Source organism: Podarcis erhardii (assembly GCF_964252035.2).
Source record: "Podarcis erhardii genome assembly, chromosome: 10".
Lineage (NCBI taxonomy): Eukaryota > Metazoa > Chordata > Lepidosauria > Squamata > Lacertidae > Podarcis > Podarcis erhardii.
This window is the reverse complement of record NC_138500.1, coordinates 34662565-34683779: the sequence shown is the minus strand read 5'-3', so window position 1 is coordinate 34683779 and position 21215 is coordinate 34662565. Positions and strand designations below refer to the sequence as shown.

Here is a 21215-nt window from a genome sequence, read left to right as displayed (position 1 = left end):
GAAAAGTTTATCAAAAAAGGAAAAGCCTGGAATTTCCAATTAAGTGTAGTAATTGCTAAGGCAACTTGGAGGTTGTGACAAGTTACCATTCCTTGCTAGGTTATGGATATTTTGATGTTGAAATCATTGTCTCTAATGCGCATTCTAGCAGCTTTCAATAGCTTAACTTTCTGCATATTGTATTAACCTTTCCCTTGACTCTCTTGAAGAAATGTCATGGCGTTATGATGTATGTGCCTATTAGTTTTCCATTTATGCTCCCCATTTTAGGAGAAGACAGATGTCCTTAAATAATTATGTCATCTCTGACAGAGCTTCTACCTTTCTGAGGCATAATATGCATGAAATGTTTTTTTCTTTTACCTTTTCCTGAATTTTGCACCTTTCTTATTGGATGAAAAATCTTTCTTGGCTTTAAGATTGGTCTTTGAGGTACTTACTTTTTTAACTAAACTATATCTTTTATTTACAAATGGTGGACATCAGGCTTCACTGACTTAGCCATCAATGTGAGAAAGCTATTTTCAGATAGTTTAACAAATATTTTAGTAATTATTGACTGCTTTTTAAATCATAGGAACAGTATTTCCCAGTGGAAATACTGTTTTCAGCAGGGCTAAACTTGATTACAAGGCCAAATACACTGAATATGTTATCTAAATTATGTCATAATATAATTAGGAGTTGCAAGGGTTTTTTATATTAGTGTGGGGATTTTACCTGCTAGTTCAGGGTCAATATGCAGAAAGAAGGAATTTTTTTGAATTTGCTGTTGAATTTTATGTTGGCAAGTTGCATAGTATATGCTAGTGAAGTCTCAATGTTGTTACATTACATTTTAATTTTATTTATTAAAAATATTTATATACCACTCACATGCAAAATTTCAGTGCGGTGTACAGCAGGATCTACAAAATATATAAAATACAATTAACAGCAATACAGAATAATTGTAAAAATGACTGCCTCGTAAAAGTGTAAACCATTGAATAGGACTGGCAACACATAAAAATCTTCAAGAGGATGTCTGAAACTTAGAAGTGAGGATTCCTGCCACATCTGCTGGAAGAGAATTCTCCAGTAGGGGACCAACAGCACTAGATGCCTAACGTCTCATCAAAAGCAGTCGGGCTATTGAAACATGGGGGACAACTAACATCACTCCTCCAGATCTCAATGATCAAACTGGCATATAAGAACTCAGGCAGCCCTTTCAATATCTTAAGGTACTCAGAATCCAAGTTGTTCAAGGCCTTCTATATTAATATAAGAGGCTTGAGCCTTGCCCTGTAACATGGCAGCCAGAGCAGATATTTTAGCAGCAGTATTACATGTTGCCCACCATCTCTTCACATCAACTATCTTAGGTGCTGTGTTCTGCCCTAGCTGGAGCTTCTGGATCAATCCCAAGGGTGGCCCCACATAGAGTGCATTTCAGTAATCTAGTCTTGAGTGCATGGTCTATGATGGCCAGGTTATCCCCATCCAGATATGGCTGTAGTTGAGCAGGTGAAGCTGGTAAAAAGCCCTCCAAGCAAAAAAGGAAACTTAGACTTTGGTTGACAAAGATGTATTCAGCTGTACCTCCAATCTATGTGCCTGCTCCATCAAAGGGAATGCAAACCCTGCCCTCCAGGGACAAAGCAGTGCCTGGTGGAATCCTATCGCATAAGTGCTAGGAGGCCAAGTAACTCTCCCCCCACTCCCCAGTTCATTTCTAGATTTGACCATTCAGGTAGGAACGAAACCATTGTAATACAATGCCTTTTGATACTCATCCTGCTCAATGGTGTCAAAAGCCATGGAGAGATCTAGTAAGAGTAATAAGGGTCACACTTCCTTGTCCTTCTCTTGATAAAGACCATAAATCAGGACAATTCAGTTTTAGAAGCAGGGGACACTGATTGAAGTGAATCCAGATAATCAGTATCATTCAGGAATACTTGGGAGTTGCTCTGCCACAGCCTTTGGCACCACCTTCCCAGAAAATTAGCCCATTATGTTTCTAGGCTCTTCCAGTGTTGTATCATCATTGACTTTTGTGAAATGTGTGGACCGCTTCAGAAGATAATTAAATGGCATCAGTCTTGCAACTCACCCCTATGGAGCTCCTCATGTAGAATATGATGCGACTTCCTTGTTGTTCTTGAGTGCAGCTTTTCTTCCAAAGGAATGACTAAAGGAAGTATTGGGTATTTTGTTTTGTCAGTTTGTATTATGTATATATATGTAAATAGAGTTTTATAGTTTTACCTGTTTTTTTAAATATTCATATGTATAACACATTTGTACCCCGCTCTTCAGCCGTAAAAGCTCCCAGAGTAACAAGCAAGGCATTTGCTGCCCACAGGCTTACAATCCGAATGATACAACACAAAAGGACAAGGAGGGAATGTTTTGATCACTTTTTAGATGTCAAAGCAACTGGCCCATGTATTTGGTATCAATATGTAACTCTTATGTTATTGTGAGCTTGCTTTACTACACTTCAGGGACCTTCAGTGGAATAGCTTGCCTATTAACAGATTAGAAATGAACTTGGTTTCCAGTGACTGAAACTCAGCAAAGTCCACTAGAGACATTTTGTTTTTCATATTTTTCAAGCTTCTGTTCTGAGTTCTGACGCTTGATTGGAAGCCTTCCTAGTTAACATCTGTTAATAGCCTGGCGGGCATGTTCCAACCTCAGTGTACGCTTCATATGTGCAGGGTTGGATGTTTGCAGAAGACATTGCAGCAGGTTATAGACACAATGCCATTATATGTCATGACCTCTAGTAATAGAGGGGATGGTGGCATATTGTTTGGACCTCCAAAGGTGAGCTGGGTCTGTCATGTATTGTCCAGTAAAGTATATGCGCTGGACCTTGCATTCATTTTACATTAGACTATTTATCTCTGTTATTAGACTATTACATTAGACTATTTATCTCTGTTTATCTTCCTTTCCTGTTAAGTTAACACAAGATTATTCTATTCAAAGACTTTAAGGTGATTCACATTGCCATGGTTTGCATTTGCATCTTTAACATATGCTTAGGATCTGAATTTATTGCAAATATTAGATACTCCAGCAGGCTTTCTTGATTTCATTTCCATTGAGGGACCAAGAAGGTAGGGAGAAGGAAAGAACTCCAGTGAAGATGAGGCCCAAGTTCTTACATAAATATATTTTATTTCCCGTTTTTCTGTATCTTCTCACTATCATCATTTCTGCCAAACTAAAATAAAAGTGAAAATTAGATTATTGTGTTCAACGAGTCTAAGTAATATTAAAGCATTAAAATTCTGAGCTGAACAAGAAGAGGGCTTCCCTAAGCACATAGTTTTATCTCTAGTATGACAGTTCACGAGGATCATCACCATCATACTTGTTCATTTTATGACCTTTTGTGTTGATACCTTGTCATGCTCACTCTTGTCTGTTTCTACCATTTCTCCATTGCCAGTATACTTAGCAAACATTTAATTTAATTATTGCTGTTAGGAAAATTACTGTGTTCAAACAGATAGCTAACCCACAAGAGGGCAATCAGTGAGGATCTTTTATTCTCACGACTTTCCTGTTTTCTCCCACAGAATGTTGATTTATTTGCTGGTATGTGTCCATATCTTATGAATGTGGCAGTACCTGTCAAGAAAGTCCTGTCACTATGGGGGCATTGCAGATCAAGAGCAATGCTTAAAAATTAAGATATTACAGCAGAGCTTTAGAATAGAACTAGCTAGTAAATCTAGTTACCAGCACATAGAGATGTTAATGGAGAGATCACTCATTTTACTCTGCTCTATTTCTATCAAATGTAAGGTATAAAAATGGGAATTGATTACCTCCCAATAGCGAAAAAAGCAAAAGCAAAATTCTGTGTTCTATTCTTTATCGTCCATGTTCTGTTTATCTGACCATATGAAAAGCGGAATCTGGATTCCAGTCTTTGCTTACAAAGCGCAGTGGTCTGCTGCTCTGCATAATGGCTTAATAATTGTTACTAAGCACACAGTAGTGTTTAGGCCACTTTATTTACAAGTCCCTGAAGGCTTCGGTCATGATCCAGAGCTGCATGCACAATTGACTTACTTTCTAAGTTTCCCTTTCAAGTACTCCCCTTGCTTTACTTAAAAACCATTTCTGCAAAGTTGGGATGTATTTCTAAGATCTCTTCAGCGTTTCTCCAAGGTCCTATTTCAGTTGCTCTCATGCCAAAGCACGTAACTTGTTTCTAAACACACTTAAAGTTTAAATGCTCTAACAGCATTTGTAACACACAACATATGTAGTTAGGGGTGTGTATGTATCCTGTCCATATTTGACTTGGATCACAACCTTAATTTAGAATTTGCAGGGAATGTAATCCCCCCCCCCGAAACTCTTCCCCTTTTCTGAAACTCTTCAGTTTGAATCGTAATAAATGTAAAACACAACATAAAAACAGAATGACATATTTAAGGGCATGTTCATTGGTTTACAGAGTAACTGTGATGATGCAACTAAACTGTGGTATGAAAAAATATTTATTTCTGCTCCAGTGCATTTGGGTTTTTTAAGTGAGATGCTTTGCTTTTCCTGTTCTCTAAGCTGCTTTTTTATATTAAGCAACCTGTATAGTTTCCAAGTCTTGTACATATACAACGGTATCTCAGATTACTCATTTGAACTTCAGTATAACTAAATCCTAAACTAGAGATGGGCAGTTGATGGGCCACAGTTGCGTTTTGGACAGACTGCCCAATCCCAGGAAAGTATGTGTATATAAAGATATCTGCATTCAAGGCCTTTTCACTTTTCCCGGCATATCTTTTCAGACCTTGTTAATAGCTGCTGCTTATGCTGTATAAATACCAAATTCCATATGAGTTGACAGTTCATAGCTACTTCAATATTATTAGATGTCAACATTGCTGATATTAAGATTTATAAGGAGGTAGTCTAACAAAGGAAAATTACAATGGCATGATTGCTGGCTCAAGCTCAAAAGTGAAGACATTTTCTATATGAATATGAAATGGCATCTTTATTTTGTCTTGATGATGCTTAGGGGCTTTTAGGGGATTTCACTTGTGTGACTCGGTTTCATAGAGAAATATATAGTAAGGAGGATTTCCTTATTTGATAATCTTACTCAAAATGATGCTGAAATGTGAGTCTAAGAGAATTAACAGTATTTTGTGCATCACTCACTGAAAGAGAAGTGTACATCTGAATTCAGCTTTGGTCAGGTTAGTTCTAAGGGGCACCTAGGTTGTAGACCTGCTCTGTAAGGTGCTGGAGAAGTGTCCCACTATCCAGCTGCCTGACAAATTCTGAAGTAGAGAGCTAGAATATCAGATTTGGGGCTTTCTACACCCAGAGCATGTACTTTACACTTTTGCTAAACTAAACTCAAACCCCATTTCAAAGGTCTGCTTATGTTAGTACATCCAGGTTGCTATACTACCATGGAGGAGTTTGGTTCTGGAGCCATGTAAGCTTTTATTGTGACGCTCTTACCTATTGGGATATCTTCCTGTAAGCCAGCATCATGTTGTGTTTTATTCATCCTAGTTTAAAGTGAAAGGTGACACAGGTAAGACCGTTTAGCTATGTTACACTGTAGAGTAACTTACAGAATTGAATTGTCTTTTTTATCATTTTAGATGTCAAAATGCTTTTGTTATCTAATTATGTTCTTACCAAATATAAAGCTCAAAGACTACCTGGGAACAGGTCCCAGAATTAAATGTCTACATTTACCATGAGAATTGAAGGGCAAAACACTTCAAAAAGAGAGCCATGAAATGCAGAATAGCTATCCAAAAATGGTGATGGCTGCTTGCTACACGTACATAGCAGCAGAAAACAAGTGCTGTGTTTTCTACAATGTAACTTGTGGAGCAGCTTTCAGAATTTAGTACAAATGTACTTTACATTAAAAGTCTCCTTTGTCTTCATATCTGCTGAGGGGATTTATAATTGCTAAGATACATTTTTTGTTTTGTTTGAAAAGATTGTTTTGTTTTGTTTGAAAAGATTGCACAAACCACCAGTGCTGGACTGCCAGTGCCTTGTCCGTTTTTCCTATGTTGATGCATTAGTTGTCATTGAAATAGTAATATTGAAGGGAAATATTTTTAAATTATTCAGTTATTCCAGAAAAAAAACTTTAAAGCTCTCCCAGATGCAAAAACCAGAACCTGCTGAGTATTAAACCCTTTTCTCTGTGTGAGCATACCACTTTGCTCTATACTGCTGGTTTATCTCATTCAGTATTAGCAGCAGCATCTCTCCAGGGCAGTGTTTTCTCAGCTCTGCAGTCTGAGTTCCTTGAGATGTTGGGGATTGAACCTTCTGCATTGCAAAGCAAGTCCTATACTACGGCCCCTGGCTCTCCCTGGGCATGGCAGAATACAGGGCGTCATACTAGATTTTCCTTTCCTTTGGACCAGTCACTTCCCGTTCATTGGTTCATAGTCTTAGTCCTACAAAATAACTGGCCATGCAAAACCTGCTTATTATCAAAGGAGTTTCCATGTACAGTATGGTATGTACCATATTTAATGGTATGATGTGTTCTTGGTATGTTTAATAATGGTATGTTCTTGGCGGAATAGTCAGCCCTGGTCTGTAGGGTGAAGACATCAGGTGTTAAACACCATCTAACCCCAGGATCATTGGGTGGAAGAGTGTTTGAAATGTAATTGTTTCTGGAATGTTTTTAACTGAAACTACTCAGTGCACAGAGCAAGCATTGTAAAATCAGTAGAACTTGAGCTCTAGAGGAGAAAACTAGTCGAGAGTAGGAGCCTATGGACACATGATGTTCCGGATGGTTTAACCATGGCTAAACAAAAGAACTGTTCCTAGAATCACTTATCATGAGCTGCATTCCCCTCTTTGCAGGAATACTTACTCAGCAGCAATAAAAGGTGGGGCTCAGTCATCCTCCAGAAGGTAGGAGACAAAGGAGAGCATGATCTCTTACCCTATTCATACCAATTGACTATGGTTAAACAACTGGAAAAGTTACATGTGCATTGTCAAGAAGTGTGGAATGAAGCATAACGCTGGCCATGAGTGTGAAATGCCAATTTCTGCAGAGGCTAAAATTTTCATCTGGCCAGTTTACGTGGTGAATCTAGAGCCATCAGAGGTAGTATGCATAGGGAGTGTGAATGAACCAGAACCCTTTCGGTCTTTTCACTGTGTGCCAGACCGGTGTAACTCCTATATTTCTCATTTTTACAGAAGTCAGTTTGAATAAGGCATTGCTAACTAGTGTTAACTTCCACCAGTAGTAACAGCTTCTGTTGTGATGCCTCCTTTCCAAAGCTCTTGGGTTATTTTTATTTTATTATATTTTATTATTATTTATTAGATTTATATACCGTCTTTCATCAAAGGACCTCAGTGTGATTCACAAGATAAAAATAGATGCTTTAAGAGATGACGATAATCATTTTAACTTGGAGGAATACTTCACAGCTGAATCTTAAAATAAGCTAAGGCTTATTGAGCGGTGTACACATTCTAACTTACTCAAGGTAGACCACGAGATCACAGCCCCTTTAGCATATATTTTTTTCATTTTATTTTTTAAAAAGACTTCTATATTCCCTCTGGCATTACACTGCACAGGTGAATTATAGACTTCAGATAGCAGATGAGATGGTTAAGTGCCTTGAATATTTTATAGAAAGTTGGGCCTGGCATCAGCACATGATGTGGTCAGTCCGATGCTGGAGCCCAAAGGGCCCCAGCTGAGTCCACTGATGCTCTGGGCTGGGCAAAGGTATTCCGTTTTGCCATTCTGCACTGCTGAGGAGCTGGAGCAATGGCTATATACTGTCAGCGCTCTCAAAGTAGTATTGCTTCAGAATAATGCCATAACAGGAAAATGGGTGAGGAATTAAAATAGACTTCAGCGCTCTCTGCAGTCACTCTACTTCTATCTGCACCAAGCAGCAAGGAAAGTTCTTAACTAAGCAGACTCATAATTCCACTCATCCTTTGCTTTTCAGTGCTAAGGAGCTCTGAGCAGTTGCAGCAAAGGAGCCAGTTTAATTGCTTTCCCATGTCCCTGATACTGTGTTGATTCCCAGTGATGCTATGTCAGGGACTTTGGGAGGGGATTAAACAGACAGCTTCCTGACTTATCGCAGTTGTTCATAACTCCTCTCACCACTGAGCGGAATGGAGGGAGAGGAATGCTTAAATGGCCCACCTGGGCTGTATAGGGACCCTTTAAAGATTTGCTTGCTCTGGGGGAGTGCCTAGCAGTCTAGAAGAACAAATGAGCTGTCTGTTTTGTGTCCCATATAGCAGCTCTCTGGAGCAATACTACATTGGGGTCGTAGAGAAATGCACAATAACAGCTTCACACTGCATACCTGGTTCTCCTCTCTGAGCCACCACTGCTGTTGATGCCTCTGCTGCAACTCTGGACATCCCTGTCAATAAGTCCATCAAGGGTATGGCCATTGCAGGGGACACTATAGCCACTTCATACGTTTAGCTGGCTTTGGATGGAGTATAAATGTTGGTGATGGATTGTGATAAACCTGTGTCTGTCCTTCATTATCTCTGATTGTGCATGATGGGGGGGGGGGGGAGGTAAGATTCCCCCATGGAAAATTCATATGCCTTTTGGGGAGAAGGCTGACTTAGAGCCCATCTCTCTGGCACCTAGTTTTGTGTGCAGAGACTTTTTTGCATGGGGGAGCAATTGTTTCAGCAAGCTTATATCTGCTGTCTGAAATGTACAGTTGAGACACAGATTAGCCACCTAATTTGCTGTTTCTTAGAATCAAGTCTTAGGTGTTGCAGGATTACTGTGTCCCACCATCTGGCTTTGGTATAAAGCGTCTGACAGTGAAGAGCTTCGAAGCAGAGAGTTTGATAGTTTGTCATGTATTCAGAAGTCCTGAATGTGTGCTAGAGAAGGGTTTACTAAAGTCCATTCTCCTATGAATCTGTGTTTGAATTTATTTGAACTAGACTGCTCCAGTCTGCTGGATTTCGGTATGTCATAATGTATCACCTCATGTCTGGGTTTTCATCTCCATCTAGTGGTGGAAAAGCAGAGAATTGCTACCTGTGATATAAATATGAGTCTAGTATCTTAGATCAGCTATCTTCAACCCTTTCAAACCCAGGATCTACTTTTAACTCAAACACGCATTTTGGCATCCATTACTTAATTTTTTACCATATATTTGCATAATGGTCGTGCTTCTGTTGCAACCTACCTCGGATCGGGCCACAACTTACTGGTGTCTCCCGACACACCAGTTGAAGCTCAGTGTCTTTAGATTAATGCTTCAAGATTGGGGTTTTGTGCCAGTTCCAAGCTGCTGACAGCCTCAACAGGAGCATGCAATTCTTCAAAAGATGCTTTGAATAATATTTTGTTCATGTGAAAACTGAGACTATAGTTGAAAATGCTCTTTTGTAATATTTAGCTTTCCCCTATAAATTTCTGCCATAGTTCTTGGAAATTCACAGAATTTGGATCTTTGTGAGAAGGAGGTTTTTATTTCTCCTTTTATTCACCACAGCTGAGGTGCAGATTATGTTTGAATGATGTTTATTAAAGATACAATTAGTCAAAGGAAATTTAAGTATTCTAAAAATAGGATGGTATCAGATTAAGTCATACTCAGACCCACTGAAATCAGTGGACTTAGGTTAGTCATATCCATGTCAGTGAGTCTACTCTGAGAATGACTTGGTTAAATGTCAATTTTATAACAATATAAAAACCACTGTTGCTATCTTCATTTAATTAATTGCATCAGCTTAATTTCTTAACTACTTGATCAAGAACAGTTTGTTAAAACACAGGAAGCATTTAGTTTTAAAATATTTCAGTAATAAGTTTTGATTTCACTTATTGTAGTTCAGGTACTCATATTCATTTTCAAGATTGTACATTTCTTCCTTAAGCCTAATTTACAAGGAAACAAAACATTTGCCGTCTTTCATTTCTTTGTGTTTTCATTGATGCAAAATGGATTTCATTCATTAAAGTATTTATCCTCTGTCTCTCCCATTTAAAGTAACTATAATTTAAATAAGCTAGCATCATAACACATGGTTTGAAATTGGGTGGTTTTGCAACTGACCATAGTTTGTGTTAAACTGGTATTCCTTGGTTCAGATGAATTAGGAATTTGTGACTAGTTAAAGGTAAATGTTTTCCAAGACTTTTCTGGCTCATTCATGTCACAATAAACCATGTTGTTGTGATGTTAGAACACCACCATTTTGTGTGTCAACAGCTACTTTCTATTATTAAACTTGTTCTGCGATCATATTAGCAAGGATTCCTTAATTTAGCCCATTGCCTTTTCTTATATTCATCACTTTATAGCAGATACATTTTTTGAAAGTTGGTGGTGCGCATCTGCCTGAAATTCATGCGGTATTCCTGTAACATAGGTGGTTTCTGAACAAGTGACAAATTACAGAGACACTGCTAGAAAAAACATTTTTGCTTAGCAGTTGCAAAAGTGACAAAGCAGTATCACATCATGCATGTGTGGATTACACATTTCTCACATCACACCCATTTCATAAGAGTAAATACAAAATTGACAGTACTTCGTGCTGTTTAAAAGTTGAGCTGCCCTAAATAGCACCTATTCTGCATTGTGGCTCAGATTCCATTCTGGTTTATAAAGGAATATAACTCCCCTCTTACTAAAATTTGAACACCCCCTTTCTTTTTACTTACCTCGGGAGAAGGGGAAGAACAAACACTGGGGGCAGAGTTAATATTTAAGGACAATATTGCTTAAAGTCAAAGATAATCCAGTTAAATATTTTTTTAGTTCAGTACTTAGAATGCAGGTTAATAAAATATATTTGAATAATACCAAAGCCTCACTATGTATTTTTTGCCTTTTGCAATATTGAACTTGGCTGATAAACAAAAGCTATTCCATATAGGCAGTATGGCCTTTCCTTATGACAGTTTCTTAGTATTACACAGAACAGGTTAACAGAAGACAGTCTCACCATCCCTGACTGCTTGGCCTGTTTGAGTCCAACAATATGTGGAAGTCCCTCACCTTAATATCCTACTGACACCTGTATTTCAACTGCATGTAGGTTTTTGTGGGAAGGAAGCCGTGATAACACTATCTCTTGTGTAGTTGAGATTTCAAGGAGGACTGTGCCTGAGTTAGCCAATCCCAGAGTACTCGAGCACAGGGCTATATGTACTCTTAAATCAGGCATTCCCAAACTCAGCCCTCCAGCTGTTTTGGGACTACAACTCCCATCATCCCTATCTACAGTAACAGGACCAGTGGTCAGGGAGTTTGGGGAGGCCTGTCTTAAATACTTAAGAAGAAAAAAAGTTGCTGAACTAGGGTAACCCTTTCTGAATTCTACAACCTCTATTATGCATTTCCCTTTCATCTTGTTTCGTTTCTATCATTTATCTGCTCCTAACCATTTGAGGAGAGGCCAGGACCAGCGAGGAGCCCTCAAGCCCCCACTCTACCTCACTAGAAATATTATGCAGCCATATTGTCACCCTGGGCTCCTTTGTGAAGAGGTGTAGAAAAAAGAAATTAAACATAATACTATATTTGGCTTCTGAGCTTTCACAAGTCATTTATCACATATGCTCCAACCCTTGCGGTAAAAACAAAGACGCCAAGGTTCTCAGTAAGCTAAATTCTGAGCCTGAAACCATATTCCTGTGTAGCAATTAATGTTTCTGCTGAATTAATGTGGTTAAGGTCAGCAGGGGAAGGACAAAGGGAATTCATGCTCCAGAAGGAAAGGATGGAGAGGGGAGACAGAACCTGCCTGCCCACTCCTTATTTGGTTAATGGTAGATAGCAAACCGGGAGTATTATATCTACACCAGATACCTAGTTGAGTGCACAGTGCATCTCTCAAAGCCTAGAGACTGCTTTTTTGAGCACTTTTCAGTATTTGAGAAGTATTTGTCAGTAGTTGAGGACAACCTTACTGCTTTGGTTTAGCCCTGAAGTGATAAGTAGTGTAGACCACCTGTTTCACGCAACAGTTCCTTTGCAGCGGTAGCTGAGAGGTCACAATTTTTGTGCTTACTCTTACACACTGATACTAAGCTAAAATAGCTTTCATTGGTTTACTAACAACAAATATTGAGCAACCCAAATTATTTCACTCTCTGAGATGGGTGCCGTTTGCCTTTCAGTGCTTGGTAGTCCACTTCTTCTTTCCCATGACTTGAACAGCCTCCAGGGTAACTTCTTTGTTAAATATTGTCCCCATTTAAATAAATTACTGTCCACACAGTAATACGCTGCCTATGGCAGACCATTTTCACTTATTTTGCACTTGATTTGACTCTAAACTGTGGTAATTTTCACAATACCCCACATCACCTTTCAGGTTTTGCTTTTAAAGTTTGCTTCTTGAGGAAGGGCAGTTATGTACCCTTGGTTTGTGATTTGAAGGCTGCAATAGTTGTAACTTCAATGGGCGGTGAGTGAGAAACAATGCTCCTCTTGCTTGTTTGCTCTTTTCCCATTTCTCTCTTGACTCCCATTTCAGATCAGTTCTTAACTGTATATCTGGAAAGGCCTTCATGAGCATGTGCTCATCGGTACATAGTTAGACCCCCCTCCCTAAAAAGGAATATAGACAGTCTTCTTGTCAGACATAGCTTGGGTTAATGCTCATAATAGTGGACCTTTTTACAGATATAGATTGAAATCTGTCTCATGATTCTTGAGGATGTTCAAACAGTTATAGAACGGCTGTATACTCTGTCCAAATGCTGTTCACAAGAGAAGAAAGGTGACTCTGGATCACTAGTTCTAGAAAGTATTGTCAAGTAATTAATCCTTACTTTGTATTCCCCCCCCCAAAAAAAAATCTGTCTTACCAAAGATGAGGATTTGTCACTTTAAGTATCCAAACAAATATGACAACTTAAAAACAGTTGCAGCATTTATTTTATTTTCAAATTCTGGTTTGGATCCAGACTTGGCTAATGCCTGCAAGACCCACAAAACCTAAGCAGAGTCCCACTCACAAGACATTTCTTCTGGTGGAAGAGGGGGAGATGACTTTTCAGTTGCCTGCTTCCCCTTCAGCTGCTTGTGTCCTCCAAAAAAACAAAAAAAACACCTGCTCCATGTGGTTGGAGAACCCTCCGGAACAGCATGGGAGGTGGTGCTGGAGCCTTCAGGCCAAAGGGGAATCAACAAGTTACTTTCTCGTGTTTCACCAGCAGATGAAACCCATCTCAGTCACTTGTAGGTGTTTAAACATAGAACTGAAATAACATACCTACAGAGATCAGCAGAACAAGAAAGCTCAAATAAATTGGGAATTAGTGGTAGTTGAACAATATATGACCATCTTAGTCTCTGTATGGAAATTCACAAATCAAATGATCATATTTCTCCTTGCAAAAATTTTTCAACATTCTGTTTTTCTAAATACACGTGTCATGTCCAGCTTAACTTTTTTGTTGATTAAACCATTTATAGAATTTGGATGTGTAATCAACAGTTTTTAAAAACATAATTTTATAATGGGAATAAGCTGCTGTGTCCTAGGATTCATGTAGTCAAGCATTCTTTTGTTAACAGTGTCTGCCTAGTTACCTCTGAATCTAATGCTTCCAGGATCTAATACTCAGAGGGGTACTGCCACCGGACATCAAAGTGCCATTTAGTTATCACAACTAGCAACTGTTGATAGGCCTATTCTCCATAAACTTTGCCTGGTCCTTTGTAAATGTGAACTAGTCATATCTTCCGGTTATGAATTCTCTAAGACTTGAAGTCTTAGTTGTGTGTTTGACTGGAGTTCAAAGAATGCCATACAAATATTCCTAATATTTCTAATATTAGTAGAGTAACGATTTAGTACTGGTCATTTCTCTTCCCTTAGAGAGACTGAAGCTAGTAGTCATGTATATGAGTGTGGTTCTTTAGTGTGTCGTTCATAACTTCAGAGCAGGTTGGAATTCATCTGAAAAGACTTAGGGATTTCCTTTTTCTTCAGAGTCTCTGTGCTAAAACAGGTTCTCCCTACCTCTGACAAAATACAAGTGATGTATAAAGTTTTCACAATTCTCTAACCCTGTTCAGATTCTGTAGCATTGTCTTGCATCTTCTTCAGTAGGAAGCTGTTAGAACTTCTTTGGTAAATCTAAAGAGATCTTGTCATTGGGCAATGGGAGCTTTCATCTGAAGATGTTGTGTTTTTTCTTGCTAGTAATGAAAATCAGTGTGTTTTAACCATTGTGGTTTCAACCCTGATTTTCATGGGGAAGGATTTTTCTCCATTACATGCTTAAGTAATAGTGCGTACTGTGGCAGCCCAACATTCAAGCTTCATCTTGATTTATCATCACTGCCCCATTCTCTTGATAGGGAATCAGTGTTAAATGCTTAGAGAACCACCATCTTTCACTAAAAACAGCATCTGTTTCTAACTTCAGCTTTTTATTTTCTATCTTTCATTTTCTTTTTTCTTTTTTGTTGATAAATCTCCCAGACAACAACAGTTCTGTAGAGAGTTTAAATATGAAGGAATGGCAGGACGGGCTAAGGGCACTTCTACCGAACATTAACATCAACTTTGGTGGACTGCCCAATGCTACTTCCCCCTCCAACGCCAACCACAGTGTACCAACATCCAACACTGCCACCACCGACAGCCTGAATTGGGACAGCCCTGGCAGCTGGATGGACCCCGCAATCATCACAGGTAACAATTTCTCGCTCCTTCAGCTCCACTGAGAATTACAAAGTGCATATTTTGCACAAATTAATCAATGCCTTTTTTCGAAAGGAAGAAAGAAAAAGCAACTCTATGCGGTGGTCTCTTCCAGCTTCCATCCACCAAACTTTCTAGAGGTTCAAGCATCTTTTTTGGGGGGGAAACCAGGCATTAGCCCCCTCCATCCCAATATCCGTTGCATGTTCAGCGTCTTCCCAATACATCTTTAGACTTTAGTAGGTTGCCCTGTGATCTAATGGCTTGCCAGTTCTGTGCAATGAAACTCCTTAGGCACTGATACATTAACTGGACTCTTTTTCATTAAAAAGGAACATACTCCACTTGTTTATAAAGCTCTCTTATAAGGCTATTTGTGTTTCCCTTTTAAAGGCTAAAGCATGATTTGGAAAAAGGTAGAGGAGCATATGTTATCTGGTAGAGCTAGATTGTGAATAAATCTCTGGACAAATGTTGTAGAAAGTGTGAAAAGTTCTCCAAGGGGCAAATGTTTCTTGTGAAAGCTCAACTACTGTTTTGTCTGGAACACGGTTATAACAGTCCTTTGTACCAACTAATAATGTTTTCTTACCATTGCCACTGGTTAGGTTTAAGCTGACCTACTTCACATTTGAAATTCTTGCTTGCTCTGACTTAACCTCTTTCTCCTCCTATGTTTTCTCTTCTTCCTAGGTATCCCAGCCTCCGCTGGAAACAGTTTAGACACCCTTCAAGACGACAATCCACCACACTGGCTAAAATCTCTTCAGGCTCTCACAGAGATGGATGGCCCCAGTGCTGCCCCGACACAGACCCCCCACAGTAACCCCTTCAGCACACAGATTCCTCTGCACAGAGCCAGTTGGAATCCTTACTCCCCACCTTCAAACCCCGCCAGTTTTCACTCTCCTCCCCCAGGCTTCCAGACAGCTTTCAGACCCCCCAGTAAACCCCCCACAGATCTACTACAGAGCTCAGCGCTGGATCGTCATTAGGAAAAGTTCAAAAACATTAGAAATGCAGGAATTGCCCCACCCAGACTTCCTACACCCACCCATGGTCCCTCCTCCACATCTTTCTTTCTGAAGAATCCAGTTCCTGATCAAAACTCTTCCCCACCAGCCTCCAAATGCAATGCAATCACAGGGTCATAACCATATCTCTTTATTTTATTTTATTTTAAGATTCTGCTAAGCCAGTGTTTGAAATACACTGATGAAATTTCTTTAAACACACAAAGAAAAAAGAGAGAGAGAAATCAAAAGTGCATAAAAAGGAAAATATTATTTTCATAAATCTTTTGCACGGAATTACTTTAGCCTAGCAGAAAATGTCAAGTAGGGGAAAATAATATAAAATTCAGAATCAAATGCAGCGATGTAAAAGCAGTTTAATATAAATGAGAGATTCAAGGTATAGGGAAAAAACCAGTGGCCTGGCAGTTATTTTGCACTCTGTGTGTCAGTATGCAGGGAGATAGCCCCCCACCCTCTGTTTGGGAGGGTGGGACAGTATTGTCAGTAAGATTTGTCATGAAGTGGGTTGAAGGACAGTTTGCCTGTTGAAATAAACTGACATGTTGCCTTGTTCCTAAGAAGTGGTTTAACAGAGGGATATTTTAAAATTTTGGCTTTAGATTTCAAGTAAACGTAATGTTTTAAAAATATTCACAGATTTAATACCTAGCATATACATGATATAATTATAAGCAGCTGAAACACGAGTGATATTTACTTCAGTCTTTCTGTCTCCTTGTCAGTCTCTCTTTCTTTTTTTTCCTTTTCTTTTCTTTAAAAAATCACCTGATTAAGGCACTCTGGGATAGCACTGCATTGGGGCCACATGATCACCATCAGGAGCGCAACCTTTGACGACCTCTGCCTGCAGCTTTTACTTAACCTTGTAGTTTCTGGACGTTTGTGCAGTATTGAAAGACAGGAAAAGAGAAACAGATAAAATTAAACATGGTTATAACCTGACTCTAAAACTAAAAACAAGGAAATGTACCTCTTTCTTCAGAATTAAAACTAAAATCTTAAATAAAACAGAAAACTTGATGACAGCTTTTTGTGAGTTCTCCTTCTTTGATTTTGTGCTCATTTTTGTCAGTTCATGTGATGGGTTTGGCAGAAAACTGTGCATGCCCCATTGGACTGTTGCCCTTTCTGCCCTAGTGCCAATGTTAGCTTTTCTGTGCCATATCTTGCCCAGCTTTACTGTATTTTCCTCAGTTAACACCCTGCTTTTTGCCAATGCTGTCTCCAGAGTTTTTTAAATTTAGGGGAATTTCCAAAGCAGATTACAAAATTGTTTAGTGTATATTGCATATGGGGGCTTACATAGACCAAAAATACTTACTAGACTATGTTCTGCATATTCCCACTTTTTGCACACTGCTGACTGTTGATTATTACATGGAACTGCACATATGCATTTAAAATACACTGAGAAATAGGGTTAATATATTCAGGAGAAAGTTCAATTTCTGGTTATTTGAGCTCAGAAAATCAGTGTACCCTTTGTGCTGTAAACAATAAAATAATGCCTTCCATCACAGCAGCCTGGTTCAGACATAATCCTGGTCTGATAATGTAGGCTGCTTAAACCACAACTTCCAAACCAGGAAATTCTGTTTAAAGGGTTCTCTCCAAACCCAGAAAGCAGGATGGAAGGGGAAGGACTTGAAGGCAGCACAAGGAATCTATATAGCTTGTTTCAAGGCCAAATAAACCATGTTTTATGCTTCCAGTTTCACCCCAGGAGAAAGCAAGAGTGAAGCAGTTTTATGTATTGTTTTAATCCATAGATTCTAAAGTGAGATTGCATATGTGTCTGATAATCCTACATAAAAATATACATCTTGCATTTAGGCACCCACTTAATTCTCACTAAAGACTGAAATCTTACCTTGGAGTCAGCCCAGCCTTTCTGTTATGAGGATTATATTTTATATCAGGATGGCATGCCCCATAGAGCATAGTTAGAGCTCTATAGGACATGCCACCATCATCCACCTCTAAGATGAGGGCTACCTCTAGTTATGGCAAAGTTTAAAGTTGGTATGTACTCACCGTGTGCAAATAAGATTTTCATATTGTGTGCCTTTTTGGGAAAAGTTAACATTTAAAACCCAGGCATTTCTGTTGTTTACATTTTTAATTTGGTCTACACAATTTATATACAGGAGGTCTAACTTTTGTAATGACATTCATTTTTATGAACATTTTTCTTGAATACAGTATTCTATCTCTGTGCATGTACAGTGTTGAATAGCACAGGCCAGAAGTTAAAGAAAGTCTGGTTCAGATCAGATTTTCAGCCACGAAACACTTTGTGTGGACTTAAAACAAGCTGTTAGGCATTAGCATCTGATTCCATCTTCTATAATGGGGATAATTCTCAAAGTTCTCAGCCTGTTGTAAAGACTACTGAGAATGTGTGAAGCATTTGGGCACTTAAAATTTTTGTGTGTGTGAATGTCCACATACAGTCTTTCCTATTCAAGCTTTGATATAAGCTACTATCTATATAATTAGCAAATATACTGGATATTCAAAGCAAGTTTTCTTTACATGAATTCCAAAACATTTTATCCAGTATGGTCACTTGTGCTTGCAGCCATAGAGCCATTGAAGATGCTTAGAAAAAGCCATGTAATCTTAGCTTACTAATGAACTAGCACTGACAACAGAATTTAATAGAAAACCGAGTTTATATAAAATAATCCTTGCATAATGAATGCATAAGCATTTGATACATACTGTGTATAACAACTTCCATGTTTGTTTAGCTGTAGTTGATTTACACACCAATTGACTTGCTTGGTATTACCAGAATTATTATTTTTTAGCCCCTGCTTTTGTTTATTGCTTTATGCATAAATTTAGGATGTACATCTTCTCCGACTTTGATGCATATCTATATATAGATTTGAAAGGAATGGATGACACCCGTTTTAGTTCTTCTGTTCAGTTTACATTCTCTTCCTAACAATTATAGCAAGATGGTGGTACATCCAGTAGATGATGAATGGATTCCACATCACTCTGGAAAATATAGGTATTTAACCAAGTCCTACAATTCCACTTGTTGCTCGCAATGCATGGTTTGGTACGAGTTGTTTTCTGGGTCCAGAGATTAAAAAGTAACCAAGTGAAATGTGTTAACATAAATGATAAACATTCTATTGCATTAATATAATGTGAATTTCAGAATTTCAAATTCTGTGTCTGAAAGGGTTGACATGCAGGGACCTATTCAGCTGCATCCTAGATAATTTTTGCTGCCTAAGGCAAATGCTTAGTCACTTTGTGTAGATGTGACTCCTCACAAAAGGTTGCTTCATGTGTTGTATATAGCTTGCATTCGGCAAATGTAGATAAGTTCCAAGTTGCTGTTGAAAATCGCCTTCTCCCCTGCCAGTTGAAGTGTGTGAAAGGAAGGCTCTCCACACGCCTGGATTCTCTCTGTGTTTAAACTTGCTCTGAGCTTGCTGCTAGTGAGGTGCTGTACAGTGGTGCCTCGCAAGATGAAATTAATCCGTTCCGTTAGGCTCTTCGTATAGCGGTTTTTTCGTCTTGCGAAGCAAGCCCATTGACAGCTTAGCGGATTAGCGCTATTAGCGGTTTAGCGGCTTTTAGCGATCAGCTGTTAAGCGGCTTATCAGCGGAACAGCTGATAAGCGGCTTAGCGGCTTAGGAAAAGGGGGGAAAAGGGGAAAAACCCCCGCAGGAACTCGCAAGACATTTCGTCTTGCAAAGCAAGCCCATAGGGAAATTCATTTTGCGAAGCGCCTCCAAAACGGAAAACCCTTTCGTCTAGCGGGTTTTCCGTCTTGCGAGGCGTTCGTCTTGCGGGGCACCACTGTATTCTCCAGCAATAGGGATGTCTTGGACTGTGTGTCTCAAATGCAGTTTTTCTAACTCTAGCAAATGTACCCAATCAGATCCATCATCTTGAATATAAATACATTACCATTATTACCATCTCTGGTTTTAAGTGATCTCTAGTTAAGGAGTGGGATACTTTTGGCCCTCCTAATGTTGCTGAACTAAAACTCCATTTAGCCCCAGTAAGCACAACACAGCAAACATTGAGCGTTGTCAGTGCAAGCTTTGGCAGCCTCTCCCTACTGAGATTAGAAAGACACGCTCCTTACTGAACTTCAGACATGTAACAAAGACTTTCTTTTTACAGCGGGCATCATAAGTGTTCAGGTTTTTGCTGGTTGAATTTGTTTTGTGTATGGTTCATTTTCGTGTGCACTGCTTAGGAATGCTAAGGGATGCTCAGGGATGATGGGAGTTGTTGTTCACCAACATCTAGAGGGTGATAATGTCCCCACCCCTTCTTTAGCAGATGATCTCAATAGGGACTTTCCTTGAGGATGTGGCAAGGTACCACGCTAATTCTTATACCAGTTACGTTTCTGCTTTTAGTGAAATGTCACTGGGCCACAGTCATTATTACCACTTTCTCCCAGTTGTCCTTGGTGCAGCCTGAATCAATACATAGCAGAAACTAATCTGTCTGTACGTCTTTTCCTGTCCCCATCTTATGACTTTGGGCCATAACAATTTGCCCTACATTTTCTCCTCCCCACCCTTTTATTTAAAATTCCCGCCTGAATAAGAGATCTGGAGAACTTGAAATACTACTTATGAGTTTGATATTTTGGTTGATCCTAAATAAGGTAGCTTCTGTGTCTTTTGGTTTTGCCTCCAATAGACCAACACAGCTATCTGGTTTTGTGCAAATTTGTAGACACCCCTCCCTGGTTTCTTTTTATGGTTTACTTGGCTAGTTATGTTGTTTTGCTGAGGGTGGGGAGAGGAAATCAATGACATGCCCCATTTTATGGGAGTATGGAATTACAAGGTTTGGCAGCATTTTGGTATGTGCAGTTCCCTTGTAGCACCCTTGAGCCCCAGTTTTTACATTCATTTTTGGGAGGAGGAAGGCAGAAGATAAAGTACTAATCAGTCTCAGAGTTCCCTTGGTGGTGACAATTCTGTGGGGCAGCCCAGATGCTGATGCATATCTGCAGCAATGTTGTCAGGATCCCTAGGAGTGGCCTCACTTGTATGCGCCAGGTGAGACAACATAATCCCAGCATAATGTAAGTGACTGAGAAGCCAGATATCAAGAGAAACTAGCAACTGAGGCGTAATAATACCACTTAACCTGTTGCTGGTCACAAATCTAAGAATGAGTATGTCTGAACTTAGACACATCTTGTGTTTGTCATATGGCTTGCAGTCACCGGTATTACTAAACCATCGAGTGGTATCAAGCTAAACAGGGCAGCTATAGTTTTTCACTTTTAACTATGCAACAGAATTGCCCCTCACTCTCCCATCTCCATTTGCCCCTTTTGTACCCCATAAATCCGGTCTCCAATACAGTTGTACCTTGGATCCCAAATGCCTTGCGAGTTCACTGTTTGGGCTCCCAAATGCCACAAACCTGGAAGTGAGTCTTCCGGTTTGTGAACGTTCTTTGGAACC

At 39.3% G+C, this 21215-nt stretch overlaps 1 protein-coding gene across 6 annotated transcripts in view; it reads left to right on the top strand.

The window, feature by feature from the left end:
• The window catches only part of CNOT4 (CCR4-NOT transcription complex subunit 4), a 53679-nt gene extending 36908 nt beyond the window's left edge, over positions 1–16771 (top strand). For 2 of the 6 annotated variants that reach the window (XM_081878619.1, XM_081878618.1), the window contains 2 exons: positions 14488–14700; positions 15403–16771. In XM_081878619.1, coding sequence (XP_081734745.1) covers positions 14488–14700; positions 15403–15704 — 515 coding nt within the window. In that variant the 3' untranslated portion in view covers positions 15705–16771. The remainder of the gene's footprint in view (positions 1–14487; positions 14701–15402) is intronic. The other 4 variants (XM_081878622.1, XM_081878620.1, XM_081878621.1 and 1 more) reach the window with 3 other exon arrangements.
• The last annotated feature ends 4444 nt before the right edge of the window (positions 16772–21215 follow it).